The sequence below is a fragment of the Malaclemys terrapin genome, chromosome 6 (genome assembly GCF_027887155.1).
Source record: "Malaclemys terrapin pileata isolate rMalTer1 chromosome 6, rMalTer1.hap1, whole genome shotgun sequence".
Classification (NCBI taxonomy): Eukaryota; Metazoa; Chordata; order Testudines; family Emydidae; genus Malaclemys; species Malaclemys terrapin.
Genome location: NC_071510.1, coordinates 66,270,297 through 66,287,288, shown reverse-complemented (window position 1 = coordinate 66,287,288; position 16,992 = coordinate 66,270,297). Strand labels below are relative to the sequence as shown.

General features: G+C 40.7%; 1 protein-coding gene across 2 annotated transcripts in view; it reads left to right on the top strand.

Annotated features, from left to right (window-relative positions):
- Nucleotides 1–15,659, top strand: part of FER (FER tyrosine kinase) — a 421,941-nt gene extending 406,282 nt beyond the window's left edge. For both annotated transcript variants that reach the window (XM_054031951.1, XM_054031950.1), the window contains 2 exons: nt 12,436–12,558; nt 14,165–15,659. In XM_054031951.1, the coding sequence (XP_053887926.1) occupies nt 12,436–12,558; nt 14,165–14,307 (266 nt within the window). In that variant the 3' untranslated portion in view covers nt 14,308–15,659. The remainder of the gene's footprint in view (nt 1–12,435; nt 12,559–14,164) is intronic.
- The last annotated feature ends 1,333 nt before the right edge of the window (nt 15,660–16,992 follow it).

The following is a 16,992-nucleotide window of genomic DNA, read 5'->3' as shown; positions in this document are numbered from 1 at the left end:
TCCCGATCCATGTTGGCTTGGTGCATTCGGGTCAAGTTCTCCCGCCACTGGGTCTGCTGTGCTGCCTGGGCTCTGGAGCAGGCTATAAGCTCCGAGAACATGTCCTCCCGTGTCCTCTTCTTCTTATGCCTAATCCGCGCTAGCCTCTGGGAGTGTGATGACAGGCTAGGTTGTGAGACAGTCGCAGATGGGGCTGTGGGAATGGGAAAAAGGGAGTGAATTCCTCAGAAAGATAAATGTAGTTGTGAACAAAGAACATAGTCTTTCTCTGTTAACAAGACCATGCACAGCACCTCTCACATGCGCACTCAGCACAAGGTCGAATTCTCGGCCTTCGCATTCAGTGCCTGGGGTCTTCTACAGCACATTTGAGAAGCCTCTCAGGAGAACGGAATTTCTGTTGCAGGCAGACATGGTAAGCCGTAGACTTGTGGCAGCTTAAAACTTTAATATTAGCAATGGCCTCATTTCACATTGAAATCAATGTCGGTCCCTGCTGCCAGCAATTCGGCAAGCAGGAAGTCTGCTCCTGTCCCACACCCTCGCGGCTGTCCCCGGGAACGATCCCTTTCGGCTGCCCCTCTCCCGCCTCCACCGCGTGGCTGCAAACCAGCGGTTACAGTTCTGTAAAGGAACGGCAAAGCAGTCCCAACACTAACATTCCCCTACCTCATTCAAAGCAGGTCATCATGAGCGACATCACCCTCATGAGGATCTCTGACAGCGAGAAAGAGAGAATGCTCCGGGAAAGCCTGCAAAGACCAGGGCCGTATGCCGCCATGCTGTGCAGAGCAATGATTCCAGAGTACTTGATAGTCTCGTGGCGTGGCAACGTGTCCTACTACGGAGGACCCAATAAGGCCGCTCTCCCCAAGAACCTAATGCAGCGGATTTCCAATTACCTCCAGGAGAGCTTCCTCGAGATGTCACAGGAGGATTTCTGCTCCATCCCCGGACATATAGACCGCATTTTACTGTAGCTGCTGTAGCAGTGACTAACCAGTAGAGCGGCTTGGGCAGGACAATCATGCAAAACCGGACATTGCTAGATTTTTTTTCAATAGTTGCACTGCCCATGACTGAACCGTTAAGCTAATCAAACTAATCATGAGAAACCCATTTTTTAAATTGTTAATATTCCTGTTCTGTTACAAATAAATGTTTAGATTTTTACAACACTTACTGGCTGATCCTTCCCCAGATTCTGTGTCCGGGGTAACGGCTGGGGAGGGTTGGTAGGGGATCTCTGTAAGGGTGATGAAGAGATCCTGGCTGTCGGGGAAATCAGCGTTGTGAGCGCTGTCGACTGCCTCGTCCTCCTCATCTCCTTCCTCATCTTCCCCGTCCGCTAACATGTCCGAGGATCCAGCCGTGGACACTATCCCATCCTCAGAGTCCACGGTCACTGGTGGGGTAGTGGTGGCGGCCGCACCGAGGATGGAATGCAGTGCCTCGTAGAAACGGGATGTCTGGGGATGGGATCCGGAGCGTCCGTTTGCCTCTTTGGTCTTCTGGTAGCCTTGTCTCAGCTCCTTGATTTTCACGCGGCACTGCGTTACATCCCGGCTGTATCCTCTCTCTGCCATGTCTTTAGAGATCTTCTCGTAGATCTTTGCATTCCGTCTTTTGGATCGCAGCTCGGAAAGCACGGACTCATCGCCCCACACAGCGATGAGATCCAAGACTTCCCGATCAGTCCATGCTGGGGCCCTCTTTCTATTCTGAGATTGCACGGCCATCACTGCTGGAGAGCTCTGCATCGTTGCCAGTGCTGCTGAGCTCGCCACGATGTCCAGACAGGAAATGAGATTCAAACTGGCCAGACAGGAAAAGGAATTCAAATTCAAATTTTCCCGGGGCTTTTCCTGTGTGGCAGTTCAGAGCATCCGAGCTCGTACTGCTGTCCAGAGCGTCAACAGAGTGGTGCACTGTGGGATAGCTCCCGGAGCTATTAGCGTCGATTTCCATCCACACCTAGCGTAATTCGACATGGCCATGTCGAATTTAGCGCTACTCCCCTCGTCGGGGAGGAGTACAGAAGTCGAATTAAAGAGACCTCTATGTCGAACTAAATACCTTCGCGGTGTGGACGGGTGCAGGGTTAATTCGATGTAACGGCGCTAACTTCGACATAAACGCCTAGTGTAGACCAGGCCTTAGTCATTCATCCAGATGATGATCATTAGCAAAATGAGTAGGCAAGTTCCTCAAAATAATGATGATGATTGATTTTGCCTTTTATTATGAAAACTAGAGATGCTTTTAACACCTGAGAAAATATTACATAAATCCTTATAGAAGAGGACGGGATCATAATTGATTATATATATTTTAAAACTTGTAGCTCTTGTAACCTGCAATTTTATGCATCGTTCTGCTGTTGTCAGTGAAAATAAATAAAACAGCCCTATTTGTGGGTGGGGGGAAATGATCCATAACATGGTGGGTAATAGCTTGAGAACAAAAATAGACAAAGCCAGATTGGAGGGAGGAGGAGGGTTAAAGTGAAATTAGAAAGCAAGTTCTAATTAGGAAAAAGGTAGTTAAGAAGCAGCACGTGAGCTGCAACATTGGTGAATGGTGTAGTAAATGGATTAGATCTACAAAGGAATTTAGGTGCATAACTGCCACTTCAGTCACCTAACTACAAAATTTAGATCCTCAAAGTCTTTGCTCAGCTGCTGCCTAAGTTTCAGCCCATAAACTCCGGTAGGCACCTAAGAATCTGCCAGTGAGCATGCACACCTATGTCCTCATGGGACCCTCAAACGAGGCTTTCCACTTTATCTACTGCATATCTGTCTTCCATTCCTAGTGTGTGGGCACCCCCTGCAGTAGCTTGGAACATTTTCACTAACAGTGTCTGAAGGGGTCATTATCATGCGCTTTATATCCTCATGCTCCCTTCCTGAGGTCATAAAGAGCACAGCCACCCCAGCTGCCATTCAGTTCCTTCAGATTTCCATAGGCAAAACAGAACATCATTTAGTGTCCCTTTTGTAGTTTCTTGTTAGTGTAGCTTTAGTGTTACCGCCAGTAAAACACACATGTATGAAGAGAGTTACAGTTTAACTTTTATTTTTCTGTCTATAGTTTGTGTATTGAGATTTTAGTTAGGATATGGCAGAATTGAGATCCCCAGACTTTAAACTATAACCCTCTTGTGGAGGGTGGGGGAAAGGCCTGTTCCTGTACTGGACATACATAATTAGTGAGACAAGATGGGTGAGATAATATCTTTTATCTTCTGTTGGTGAGAGAAACAAGCTTTCATAAGAACGGCCATACTGTGTCAGACCAAAGGTTCATCTAGTCTAGTATCCTGTTTTCCAACAGTGGTCAATGACAGGTGCTTCAGAGGGAATGAACAGAACAGGTAATCATCAAGTGATACATCCCCTGTTGTCCATTCCTAGCTTCTGGCAAACAGAGGCTAGGGACACCATTCCAGCTCATCCTGTCTAATAGCCATTGATGAATTTATCCTCCATGAATTTATGGAGTTTTTTTTTAACCCTGTTATAGTGTTCGTCTTCACAACATCTTCTGGCAAAGAGTTCCACAGGTTGACTGTGCATTGTGTGAAGAAATACTTCCTTCTGTTTGTTTTAAAGATGCTGCCTATTAATTTCATTTGGTGATCCCTAGTTCTTGTGTTATCAGAAAGAATAAATAACACTTATTTACTTTCTCCACACCAATTATGATTTTATAAACCTCTATCATATCCCCCCGAGTCATCTCTTTTCCAAACTGAAAAGTCCCGGTCTTATTAATCTCGCCTCATATGAAAGCTCTTTCATACCCCTAATCATTTTGTTGCCCTTTTCTGAACCTTTTGCAATTCCAGTATATCTTTTTTGAGACAGCAACCACATTTGCACATAATATTCAAAATGTGAGTGTACCATGGATTTATATAAAAGTAATATTATATTTTCTGTCTTATCTATCAATAAGACCAGGAATAGAAGAGCTCTGCATGGCTTGAAAGTTTGTCTCTCTCACCAACAGAAAAATGAGTGATTATTTACCTTTCAGTAAATGAGATGTCTGCACGTGTGGATCCCACAACCCACTCTCCTTCTTCTCAGCTTAGAGTCTTATAAATTGGATTCTGGGTGGCGAAGGATATATTTGACACTTGGGATCACTGTTAGCTTTATGCCTTTGGGAGAGGGAACACAAGGACATGAAGAGCACAAGCGTGACTCCTATTGGACACTACTAGTGAAAATGTTGCGAGTTACTGCACTGGGATGCCCACACACCTGAGTGGGATCCACATGTGCAGAGCTCTTGAAGAACCACAATTACTATAAATAACTGCTTTTTTTCCCCAACCTCTCCAGGCCGATCTAGTCAGTGTTGAGAGAGATCGCCTAACAGATCAGGCCAACAAGCCAATGAGTAGTGATTATCCTTAGAATGTTTAGCCAAGTGATTAGAACATTCACCCAGTATGTGGGAAGACAGGCCTCACATGCAAATCCCCCACACTGTCTGATGCAGATCAGGGATTTGAACCCACATGTCCCCCCTCTCAGGAGAGTGTTCTGAGGTAAGAGATTATTGTGCGTGGGACTGTTACAATCTCTTCTAGTGAAGCAATTTCACTTTGAATATATAGTCATTGGAGCAGGGATTGGAACCCAGGTCTCCCTCCCACCTGTCAGGTGCGTGTAGGGTATTCTGATGTGTCTCTCTCTCTCTCTCAGGCTCTCCTTTTGAAGCCATTCCACTTTATAAAAATAACACTGCTCTACAGCCAAAATGCTTCTGAAATAAATGTAGTCAAACTTTACTAATTCTGGGTCACTGAGAACAAAAATGATGCTTAAAATTGTTGATTGGCTCTAGTTTTCAAGATATGCTATTGGGTCAGTATATACGACCCTTGACTTGGGAATGGCGGAGGATAAGTGAGTTATAAAGGGAAGGAATCTCAATTTAAACCAGAAATGACTAAAAAAACATCTTTGACTGGATCCATGAATAAATCTATGACTGGGTTTGGACAGTACTTGCTTTTTAGGCAAAACAATGAACGATGCAATCTGAAGCTGGTATTGCGTCATGCATGATATGAATTGCATCATGTTATTCCTAGAAGTCATGGATGATGCAATCATAACGAAGCTTACATCACTCTGCTGAACAAATTGCCTATATCAGCTCTAGAAATCATACAGTGTCGTGCTCGCTTATTTGTCAGTGTTTGATTTTGCAAAGGGACACATTTCTGTTTAGCCAAAGTGAGCAGAGATGCCTCGTACTTGTGTGAACAGTGCAGATAACTTCTGCTAAGTTTGTAGTGGAGTGACTTTTGCATCACAAAAGCGCAGTATAACCACAATGGTTAAGAAAGCCTATCACCTTTATATTGGCTGCAAAATTGGAGATCAGGACAAGAGGTGGGCCCCACACATATGCTGCAACACTTGTGCAACAAATCTTCGCCAGTGGTTGAACAGGAAAAGGAAATCTATGCCTTTTGCAGTCCCAATGATTTGAAGAGAGCCAACAGATCATACCAGCAATTGTTACTTCTGCATGGTGCCTCCAGTTGGGAAAGGTGTGTCAAAGAAGAAAAAGTGGACTGTGCATTATCCAAACATTCCATCAGCTATACGCCCAGTACCCCACGGAGAAGGACTGCTGGTTCCTGATGCACCAGAATCATTCTCACTTGAGTCAGACAAGGAAGAGGATGAAACTTCTGGTCCTGAACCATCAATGTCACAGGACCCATATTTTCTCCCATCCTCCTCCTCTGAACCACACCTCATAACACAAGGTGAACTGAATGACCTTGTCGGGGATTTGGAACTACCCAAGAGTAAGGCAGAGCTGTTGGGCTCCAGCCTACAGCAGTAGAATCTCCTGGCAGGTGATGTTAGGGTTTCCATGTTCTGTGACCGTCAAAAGGATCTTGTCCCATTCTTCTTCGTGGAACGTGATCTTGTAGCTTGCAACAACATTGATGGTGTGATGGCAGCCCTCAACATCGTTCACGATCCAGATGAGTGGAGACTGTTCATTGATTCATCGAAGACGAATCTTAAAGCTGTTTTACTGCATAATGGCAATGTTTTGCCATCAATTTCAGTTGGTCATGCAGTCTATATGAAGGAAACCTATGACAACATGAGACAACTTTTGAGGTGCATAAACTATGACCAACATCAGTGGCAGCTTTGTGGCGATTTGAAGATTGTTGCTCTCTTGCTTGGTCTGCAGACTGGATACCCAAAGTACTACTGTTTTCTCTGCGAATGGGATAGTCATGCAAGAGATTCCCACTACATCAAGAAAGATTGGCCACTCCGACAGTCATTGGAGCCTGGGAGGAAAAGTGTTCAGCATCTACCACTTGTTGACTCAAGGAAGATTTTGTTACCACCCTTACACATCAAGCTGGGTCTGATGAAGAACTTTGTCAAGGCCATTGACAAAACACAAGCAGCTTTCAAGTACCTCCATGGAAAATTTCCAAGGTTAAGTGAAGCTAAGATAAAGGAAGGTGTCTTTGTTGGTCCTCAGATTCGTGAACTTCTTCGAGATGATGCATTTGACCATGCACTGTGTGGCAAGGAAAAAACAGCATGGAAAGCCTTCCAGTTAGTGGCAGTAAATTTTCTCGGAAACAACAAGGCAGACAACTACGGGTTGTTGGTGGAAAACCTCCTCAAGGCATACAAAAGCCTTGGTTGCAACATGTTACTAAAGATACATTTTTTGCACTCTCATCTAGATTTTTTTCCACCGAACTGCAGAGCAGTGAGCGACGAGCACGGCGAGCGATTTCACCAGGACATTGCAACAATGGAGAAAGGCTATCAGGGCAAATGGAGCCCATCAATGCTTGCAGACTATTGCTGGACAGTGACAAGAGATGCTCCATTTAATGAATACAAGAGACAAGCCAAGAAGCACCGAGTAGACACTGAATAGGACTAAACTATGTACATAATAGTTTTTTTGCCTTTTGTTTCATAATACATTGTATTTATATAACCCTTTTGATGATTTTTAAAGTGTTACTTAAACAGGACAGGTGAAATATTATCATGTAAAGCAACCATAAACACATGAAAAGACCCAGGTTTACAATTTATGATTAAAACTCTACTATCTACATAATATACATAGACATAAAATGTAAAAACTTAAATATCTTAGAAACAGTAACCAATCAGTTGTTTTAATTGTCATATTTGAATTCAGCACATCAAAATACATAATAAATAGCACATTTTATCTCTGAAGCAGATGACTTCTCAAAAATTGTAGACCAGTGTAATTATAGTATTCACTAGGCCAGAGAAAGAGTTAGAATGACTATAGCCGAATTGTGAGGGTACTCATGGGGGAGATCCAAGTTCAAAGTCCTGTTTCAGTTACAATTTATACTAAGTGGAACAGTTTCAATGGAGAGAATGAGAGCAACTAACTACAGACTGCTCCCATAGCTCAATAGTTAGGGTACTCCCTAAGAGCTTGGAGATGTGGATTCAAGCCTTGCACCACCTCAGGGAGATTTGAATCTGTTTCCCACACCTTAGGTGACTGCTCTAACCTCTGGGCTAAAGGTTATGGGGGGAGGTCCAGTGCACTGCCTCGTCGTCTGTTTTTTTGGGTGCTCCCCGCTCCCCTTTGCTTACAAGAAAGGGCTTTGACTTCTAACTCAAGCAGAGGGTTCCTGGCTGTGAATCCCAAGCGGAGATAGGTGCTTCCCTCCAATGTGGACTGTTTTGGAGTGGGACTTATGCTAGTCAATAGGAAACAGAAAGGTGTAACCTAAGTAACTCCCCCCTCAGCTTGCTGGCTTTTGTGGATCTCATTAGTAGGTGCCTAACTCACCCCCCTGCATCACATAGGGAGCTGGACTGTGGATTCCACTTTTTGTCAAGGCACCAGGTTAGGCATTGCAATGTTGAGCCTAAGTGTCTTGAAACCAGTTTGATATTTTAAGTGAAAATTTAAACTATTAAATCTTACAACTGAGCTTTATGTAAACATTTCTCCTGTTCAAGTTTGTGATAGAGAAAATGTATTGGAAGCTCTCATCCTTTGATTATATTACAGTCCCCATGAGTGAAATTCACTCCTTTGAGATGGGCCTTTGCATCACTATTAAATGCTGCATAAACCCACACAATAGGGTTTAAATAAGTCTTGTGGGCCTTATACAGGGGTGAATTTTACATTGTAAAACTAAAAGCTTTCCCTCTGGAAAATTAGTATTAGTAATATTTGCTGGCTCCACCACTGGTCAGTATTTGTTCTACTGTTTAGCTTGCAGTGTTGTTTGTGTTTTATTTGTTCATTCAGATCTGGAAAGTTTGGTCTTTTTATTATTTCAATAAGTGTTTACAGTTAAGTAGACAATAAAATATAAAATCATTGCTACACTAGCTGGAAAAAACCTGGCAGCCTCAGGCATAGGAACATAACTTTCAACTGACTAGCAAGAAATAGGTTTTTTTTTTTAATGACGTGACCGTGGTTAGGGACAGTAAAAATTACTGCAATGACTCTTTTTTTCCTGGTGAAACTTTGCTAGGGAAAATCATGGATTGGGAGAGGAAATGATTGACAAGTCTTTGTAAATTCAATGAAACAAAATATGAATGAAATATGGCCTAAGGTGCTAAGCAACAACAGGTTTCACTGGATGCTGTTGCAGTTGTGGGCTTAACACTTCTGAATACCAGTCCATCAGTGGATAGGGTAGTGACTTGGCTTTTAGCAACATTAACTTTTGGCGAAAACTCTAGCAACGTTCATTTATCAAAGTTCCTGCTCCACAGGCCAACTCAGCACAATGCCATCACATCCTTGGGCTGTAGAGGTGCTTCTGCAGGCCTGGGGAAAGGAGAGGCATTCCTTGTTGCAAGAGTATATGAGGAAGTTTCCTCACTTGCTGATTGGGTTTTTTCCCCATATTGTTCAAATGTATATTTACAAAGGTGTGGTTTATCATTTGCCATTCATATGAAAATTACATGCAGGATACTTGTGCTCATACTAAAAACTATTACACACATGTTGGGGTATCACTGAGAACAACAATGCGAATGAGAATTATCCACTATCTAGAATATGTCTTTCAAAATTGTTAGTTTATTCCATTTTCACTATAGAGGGGAAGACAGGCAGGAATAGTTTGATTGTAGTGTAAAGGTAATACTTTAATTTAAACTTAGACTGTAAATAGTAGTATTCACAAGGCCAAAAAAATGGAAGGTATGTTTTCAGACAACAATAGTAAACATTTTAGAATGTAGACACTGAATAAAACAAACAGAATAGTTAGGAATACGTTTTCCATGTGTTACATTCAGATTATGGTCATGAGACTCCTCAGGTGAAATCCTGACCCTAGTGAAATCAATGCATGTTTTGCCGTTTACTTCAGTAGGTTGAGGATTTCAGCCCTGTTTGTATTTGGAGTTGCATGGCAAAAAAGTTACTCGTCAAAGTATCTAGTAAAATTTTATATGTTGGTCATAGTGTGTTTTTTGTGCTTTGTTTAACTGCTCTTAAAAAGTAAAATGTGTCTATTTGTTTAATGTGATCTTCCACTATAATTTCTTCAGTTCTTTACAATGCTAATAAATAATAGTATATATAAACAGCATGCCCTTTCTCAGCCCAGCTATTATCATACTGAGAAAGGTAATTGACTCTGTATAACTTGTACTTTCTTAAGAAACTAATTACTTTTAACTTGTATCCACTGAATGACTTTAATGAAAAGTGTTAAATTACTGGATGCCAAACTCTGAAGAGAGTTGATATACAGACAAGAAAACTAATCTTACCACCACCAGCACAGTGAATGTCCATAATTACTATCTACTAAGCAGGCAAGCTAATTTAACACAGCTGGAAATGAAATTTAGTTTAAGTGCAAACTGAACTTTCTGACGTCAGATGGCTCCAACTGTCATTATCATTTACATGTACTTCATTTAGGCTGGGGAAAAAAGAAAGGATATGTTTTTTTTCCCTAGGTTTAAAATGATTAGCTGAATATTTAGCACTCAAACATCAACAGCATGACACTGGCAAAATGGCAGTGTTGGAAATGGGGCAGAAGACACATAAAGGAGAAATGTTTGGGGGTTTTTTTTGTAAAGCTCAGCGATAACGGATGCAAAGGTGTGTTAAATGGATTTTCTCATTGCTGTTGGCCTCTGTAGTAATGTTCTTAATAATAAAAGGACAGGTCTGCTTTTGAAAAGACAGAAGCAAATGTATTGTTTAAGATGATAATTTTCAGAGCCCCTGTGTTTCACTTCACTAAACTGGCTTCTTTAGGTACGTGATTCCCAGCTTGGGTAGACATATACATGTTAGCTCTACTTGAGCTACCACGCTAAAAGTAGAAGTGTGGCTACAGCAGCTTGGAATAGCTGCCCAAGTACATACTTAGGACAGTGTTGTACTCAGGCACTGCCTATATCACTGCAGCCACACTGCTATTTTTAGCATGCTAATTCGAGCAGCGCTAGCACCTATGTGTCTACCTGAGCTGGGAATCACACCTCCAACTACTGTATAGACATACCCTTAGAAAGGATGTTCAAACCTGGAGAATAGAGTTATACCCTATGGCCACTGTGGTGAGATACTGTCTTTAAGGGCAAAATTCCCAAGGGGACTATAGGTATTGCCACACCGAGTGTTGCAGAGCCCTGCTGCCTAGTGGAATTCACAGCCCTGAGGTAAGTGCCAGGCTCCCCTTGCCTTGTATTGGTTGAGTTAGGTACCTAAGAAAGATTCTCAGAAGACAGCAAGCTGAGGGGGGAGCCACCTAAACTAGTCAGGAATGAAATGCAGGGAGGCATAGGGCCCAGATCCTCAAAGGTGTACAGAGGTGCCTAACTCCCCTTTGATCTGGGCCTTCGGCACCAGACTGACAGGCTAGAGTGAGGCACATGTCTCACCACTGAACCCTCTTCTGGAGTTGAGACCTGTCAGCCCTACCTCCCTGTATCTTATAACACAGGGGTTAGGGCACTCACCTGGGAAGAGAGAGACCTGAATTCAAATCTCTGCTCCAAAATCAGGCTGTCACCCAAGTGTGCAGGGCCTACAGTGTTAGGTAACAGCTGAGCAGGAATTTGGTGACTGTCAGTCATGCCTAAAGGGACAGATTCACAAAGGGACTGAGGCACCTAAGTCTTAAGAGCTCTCGCCTTCTCCACCTAGCATCATCGCTTTTATCCACAGTGCCTGCCTTTCATCCGATTAAGACAGAGGCTGTAGAAACAGACAATTTAATTTTGAAATTTGTGTTCAAAAGCACAATTGGAGTTTTATTAGTAAAAACTATAGGCTGAAATTTTCAAGACTGACTAGTGATTTGGGCTGCTTCAATTTTTGGATGACCAGCTTCAAATATTGTAAAGGAGTCTGACTTTCAGATGGCAGGTGCTCAGCACTGCTAAAACCCAGGCCCTCTTCACGGTAGCTCAAGATGAATACCCAAAAGCACTTTGGAAAATTTTGGCCTTTTCTTCTATTAACATGTTATGGGGAAAACATGGTCTCTACAGTTGATATAGCTTAATGGATAAAGTCCTTTAGATTCTTAATTCCAGTGTTGATGAGAGAAATTGTTTTGTATTCTCTGAACAATATCTCACCCATTGTCCACAAAAAACAAAAAATGGGGAGGGGGTATATGGAGAAGGTAGCTTTTTAATGTAAACAAAAACAATCAGTAGACCCTATAAAAGCACTATTCCATGAGCTGTGCTGATATCATTCAATGCTGCTGGCTCACAAAGGCACTTTTACATGATAGTGTGCTTTGTTAAGTTGTTAATAACAACCATGTCCATTTTAGCTCTTTTCAGAATACTAATTGCCATGCCAAGTTGGGGGATTGAAAAAGAACAGCTGGTTAGTAAATTACAGTACCTTGTAAGAGGAATTGTGAACAAGGAAGAATAAAAAAAAGTTAACTGTCCCTCACCTTTTAAATTTATTTTCTTTCAAAGTTTGCTGGACAGGAGAATGGAGAAGGATACCTCAGCTCAGCTGGAAAACAAAATAGCAAAAATTCAGCTCATTTAAATCTTCTCAGTCTCTTGGCCCTGGGTAAATTTGCATCTTTACTAGCATAACAAGTCTGCTCATCAAATCACAGAATTGCAAATTTTAAATATTTGCCTTGATCTAAGATAATTGATTGTTAATTAATCACTTGAAAAATGAGATCATCAGTTTGGTGTATCGGAAGAGTATCCATTAGGAGCTAATGTTCAGTTATAATGCTTTAATTTCACCTTGGTCAGGGTACCGGGAATGTGCTGTCATTACTTTATTTAAATAAAATTCTTACCTTGGTTCAGGGCAGCATATAGTACATCTCAGAAATATTCTTTGAATTTATATTATCCACTTTCTCTCCTTCCTCAGGGAGATACACTTCTGAAAGTGATGTATGGAGCTTTGGGATCCTTCTTTGGGAGACCTTCAGTCTAGGCGTATGTCCATACCCTGGAATGACCAACCAACAAGCACGGGAACAAGTGGAAAAAGGTTAATTGTTATTATTTATAGGGTGCAGCCGCGTGCAAGATATACTTCATAGATCTGTAGGAAGACAAGGTCCATGCGCTTAACAAAATAGACAATGTGCAAATGGGAAGTGACAAACAATATGATCAAGCAACTTTAGCAAATGTCCTGTTCGTTCCACGAGTTTGTTGTCTGATCTTCTTTAAATCACTTGCTAGGAGCTCCCTGTGAGGAAGATTAGGGTTTATAAGCCTCCTGGAAGTAGAGTGGGGTCTTGAAGGATGAGAGGATACAGGCATAGTTGATTGAATCCGCGAACGGTTGAAGTGCCGTGCAGGGCTTTATGGAAGAAGGCATGAAGGTTAGAGTAGGAGGGAACTTAAAGGGGGTGGTTACTTGCGAGGCTTGGGCAGCACAAAGGTTAAACCAGAAGCTGCTCTTGTCAAGTAAATTGCTCCTATTCTCAGTGCTAACATCCCAAGCTGCTGGAAATACCGAAAACACTACTTGTCTGCACTTTCTTTTGTTAAAGCTTTTGCCTTTGGAGCAAAATTTAAGAACAAAAATAGTGAACAGCTCCATTTGAATTGGCTTAAGTAGTGAACCCAGCTTTTCTTTCACAAAGTAATCAAAAGTAGTTAACTCTGATTAAGATATTAGGTGTCTGAGTGCATTCCTTGTTCCTTCCTTCCATAGTGATGTCTCCATCACACTGTCCTTCCCCCAATCTGTGCCCACAACCTATATCAACAGACGTAGGAGTCATATACATAACATGGATTTTATGTGGCTTTACATTTGTAAAATGTATTATTTTATCTAGTGAGTGTTAACAAGGCCAGAACCCGGGTTGCTCTTTTGTGTCTAGTGTGTGAGCAGTTGTTGACTTGCTTTGCTGACTGCCTGGGATCCTGCACTCCAAGAAGCCAGAGACTTCATTTATTTGGTCACAATATGGAAGCAGGGAGCAAACAAAAGAAATTTGCACAGTGGAAGAGCAGAAAAGAGGGCAGACAATGGAATTGAGGAGGAGACATGGACAAGGGATTAGAGTAAGGAGGGACAAGAGAATAGGGGGAAAGAAAAATGAATTAGAGGGTGAAAAGGGGGCTTATTTCTTCAATATAAAAAGGAGAGACCAGGGAAATCAAAATGGAAATAAAAAGAGTGGGACTGGGAGATGGAAGGAATAAAGAAAAGGGGCAGAAGGGAAATTCACACTCAACCTTAAGGTAAGTGTGTTTTAATTTGTTAGCATTCCTGTAGTTTATTGGATTTTCATGACACAAAGATTGGACTTGACATGAAGAAGAGGAGCCAGTCATTTTCCTAGGATGAGGAGAGTGAATTTTTAGGCAGTTGGAGGAGCATACTGACACTTTACCTTTCCCAATCTGAGCAGTGTTTAGTTTGCTAGTCAAGCACTATAACTTTCATAGTGTGAAAATCATCTAATTTATACCTAGGAGATGCATAAATCTGACCTTATAAAATGTTGTATGTAGTGACCTCAAGGAACTTTGCTCATTCATTTTTAATTATAGTTCCTTATTATTTTTTAAACATTTGTTCAATTTATGTTATTTTTGCATACTCAACTTTTCCCCTTTTTATCTTTGCATGTCAGGATATCGAATGTCAGCACCTCAAAAGTGCCCAGACGAAATATATAAAATAATGCAGAGATGCTGGGACTACAAACCAGAAAACCGACCAAAATTCAGTGAGATTCAGAAAGAACTATCTTCAATCAAAAAGAAAGTGACATAGTGATAAAGTAGTGCCAAACTCAACCTACAGAACTCTGTTTTTCAACAAAGTAATATTTTTCCCTCAAACACTGTGCGTTTATACCACATTATCTGCAATATTCTTCTAGGGTTACTTTTTAAAAGTAACTCTTTTTTATATATGTGTGCGCGTGCGCACGCCATCTTGGAAAATGTCTAAGCATACATTAAAAAGAGAGACGATTCTGCCAAATGTTATATATCTAGTCACATTAACACTGTCATTTAGGATACATGTAAATAGAACATCACATACTAAAGATTTAAAGGACTGTGACCCCTATCTATTTTACAGTGATAAACTGCTAGTGACATTTCCTAAAGGTTTTCTACTTTATGCTCCATTCTTAATTTGCTATCTCAGTTGCAGATATCAACGCCAGTGGCACTAAAACATGGTGGCTGTGCCATGTTTCTGAAGACTTTAAATCTGAGGACCACAATTTTTGAATAGTATTTCAATTAGGAACTTTATATTTTTTAAATCATTTCTGCAACTGATATTTTAAACGATATATTGCTCTAAGAAAGAACATCAGTTAAGATTCTGGATGTGCATGTATTCTTTTTAAACAAAGAAATCCATAATTTTTTTGTAGAATAATATTCACATCATTTACAAAACACATCCTTAGATTTCTTACAGTTGCTCCCATCATAGTAAATATGTTCAACTGTGGACATTACTTGCTGCTTTTTTTCCTGTGAAAAATTAAGTAGTTTATCAGGAATCTTTATGCACAAATCTCCTTTGATGAGCTAGGTTTTTTCTAAAAGGCCAACTCCAGTCTTGTGTGATACATGTTTGCAGAAAATACTCCAAATCATCTGCCTTTCAAAGTACAAGGAGAAGAAAACCACGGTTGGTTTTGAATGTACACATGTAGAAAAGAGGTCAGCAGGAAGCAAGTTTGAGAACAAGAGTGGCATGTAATGAAGGTAACTGGTAGCATTGCTTTCTTTTACTCATCCAAAATCAAACTGCCAAATTGGCTTTTGGAGGTTCTCGGATATGTTTCTGAATTTTTTTTTTCAAATTTCAAATAATTAATATTCCTTTTCTGCATGCAGTTGCAGTCAGCAAAAGGACATGTTTTAAAAGAATACTTTCCATGAACATTGTCCAAAGAAAAAGGCTACATCTCAATTGCAGAAAGAAATGCTACCTGTTTTAAACCTCTGGAAGGCTGAACAAGGCATAGAGTAGAAATATTCATCAATAGAACTGTCTTTAGTTGCGTTCAGATTTGCATACTCACACTGTCAAGGAGGAAAAGATTGGTATAAAAATAGTATTCTTATAAGAAGAATAAAAGCTAATGGGGGGGGGGGGGGGGGCACAAATAGTTTGTGGCTTGGACCGATCTCTAAAAAAGGCCCTGATAAGGATTCCCGACTACCACAGAGACCTGTGACTTTAGCAACAAAGTTATGATCTGAGATCCAAAGTTTCGGAGACCTATCTCTAATAATTATCAAACTGTTATCAGCTCAAGGTGTGTTAACAAGGAATTAACTGCCAGACCAAATGACTATAAAAGAAAAACAGCATTTGGGACTTTTAGTGGCCCTATTTCTTTTCTTGTGGCTGCATTATATTTTATTTCTATTTTGGTGACTCTTCTATTGTGCAGAGCACAATTTCTGCTCTTTAAAGTACATTTATGGTAGTATTAAAGGGGATAGATATGTGTGACTGAAGTATTTGTAGGCTATGAGTGTTTCAATCAGTACCTATTACATTAAATTTTGCGTCCAAATGAACAGTGAAGCAGCATACCGGAGAACACTTTTTTTTCATTATAGGTGGACTTCTTAGCAGTCTGGGTTTGTTCTGGGGGGCAAAGGAAAAACACACACTGGGGAAATGGAGCAGAAACTGAAAATAAAGGAAAAATTTAGTGTCATCCCTTTATCATTTCTTTATGTAAATACTGTGTACATTTAATCATCACTATGCTCACACTTGGTCCAAAGATATTTGTCTCAATACCAATAAGAAACATTGTTTAGTCAGTTAGCATTGATATTAAATGTTACACAAACAGCGTGCCTTAATGAGCTGGCATGCTTGTGTGAATAAAAGTGCATGAAAATGCCAGAAATGTGCAACGATAACTCTGGGAAGAATCCAGATAAATCAATAAATCACCAACTATAGGTCTTCATCTATGCACTCGCTAATGTCTAAAAGTAAGGACAAGAATGTATTCGCTTTTACTTAGATTAACACACTTCTGTTTTTTTAAACGAATGAAAGAGACTGTACTATTTCAAACGACTGCATATATCCTACCTTTCAACAAGAAAATAGAACAGTTCTTTTTGTCTTAATTTGGTAAACAGGACACACAATTCTGATTCTTATGTACAGAGGTAAAAGGACAACAACTGTATTCATTTTTCACTTATCTAAGCAGTTAACATTTTGCAATTCACATCATACTTCTGTTTAAATTGAAACGGCTTTTCAAAACATGGAACTCCTGCAGCATCTAGAGTATGTTGTGTTCTTTGTCCTAAAGCAGACAGGAATTCAATTCATGATTAATAATCCTTTGGGAGACTGTCCCGATGAGTTCATTGGTATAGAATAAATTTAATATAGGCATGTGTGTTTTTCACAAAAACTTATGCAAACTGTTTTCTCAGCATTAATTCAGTT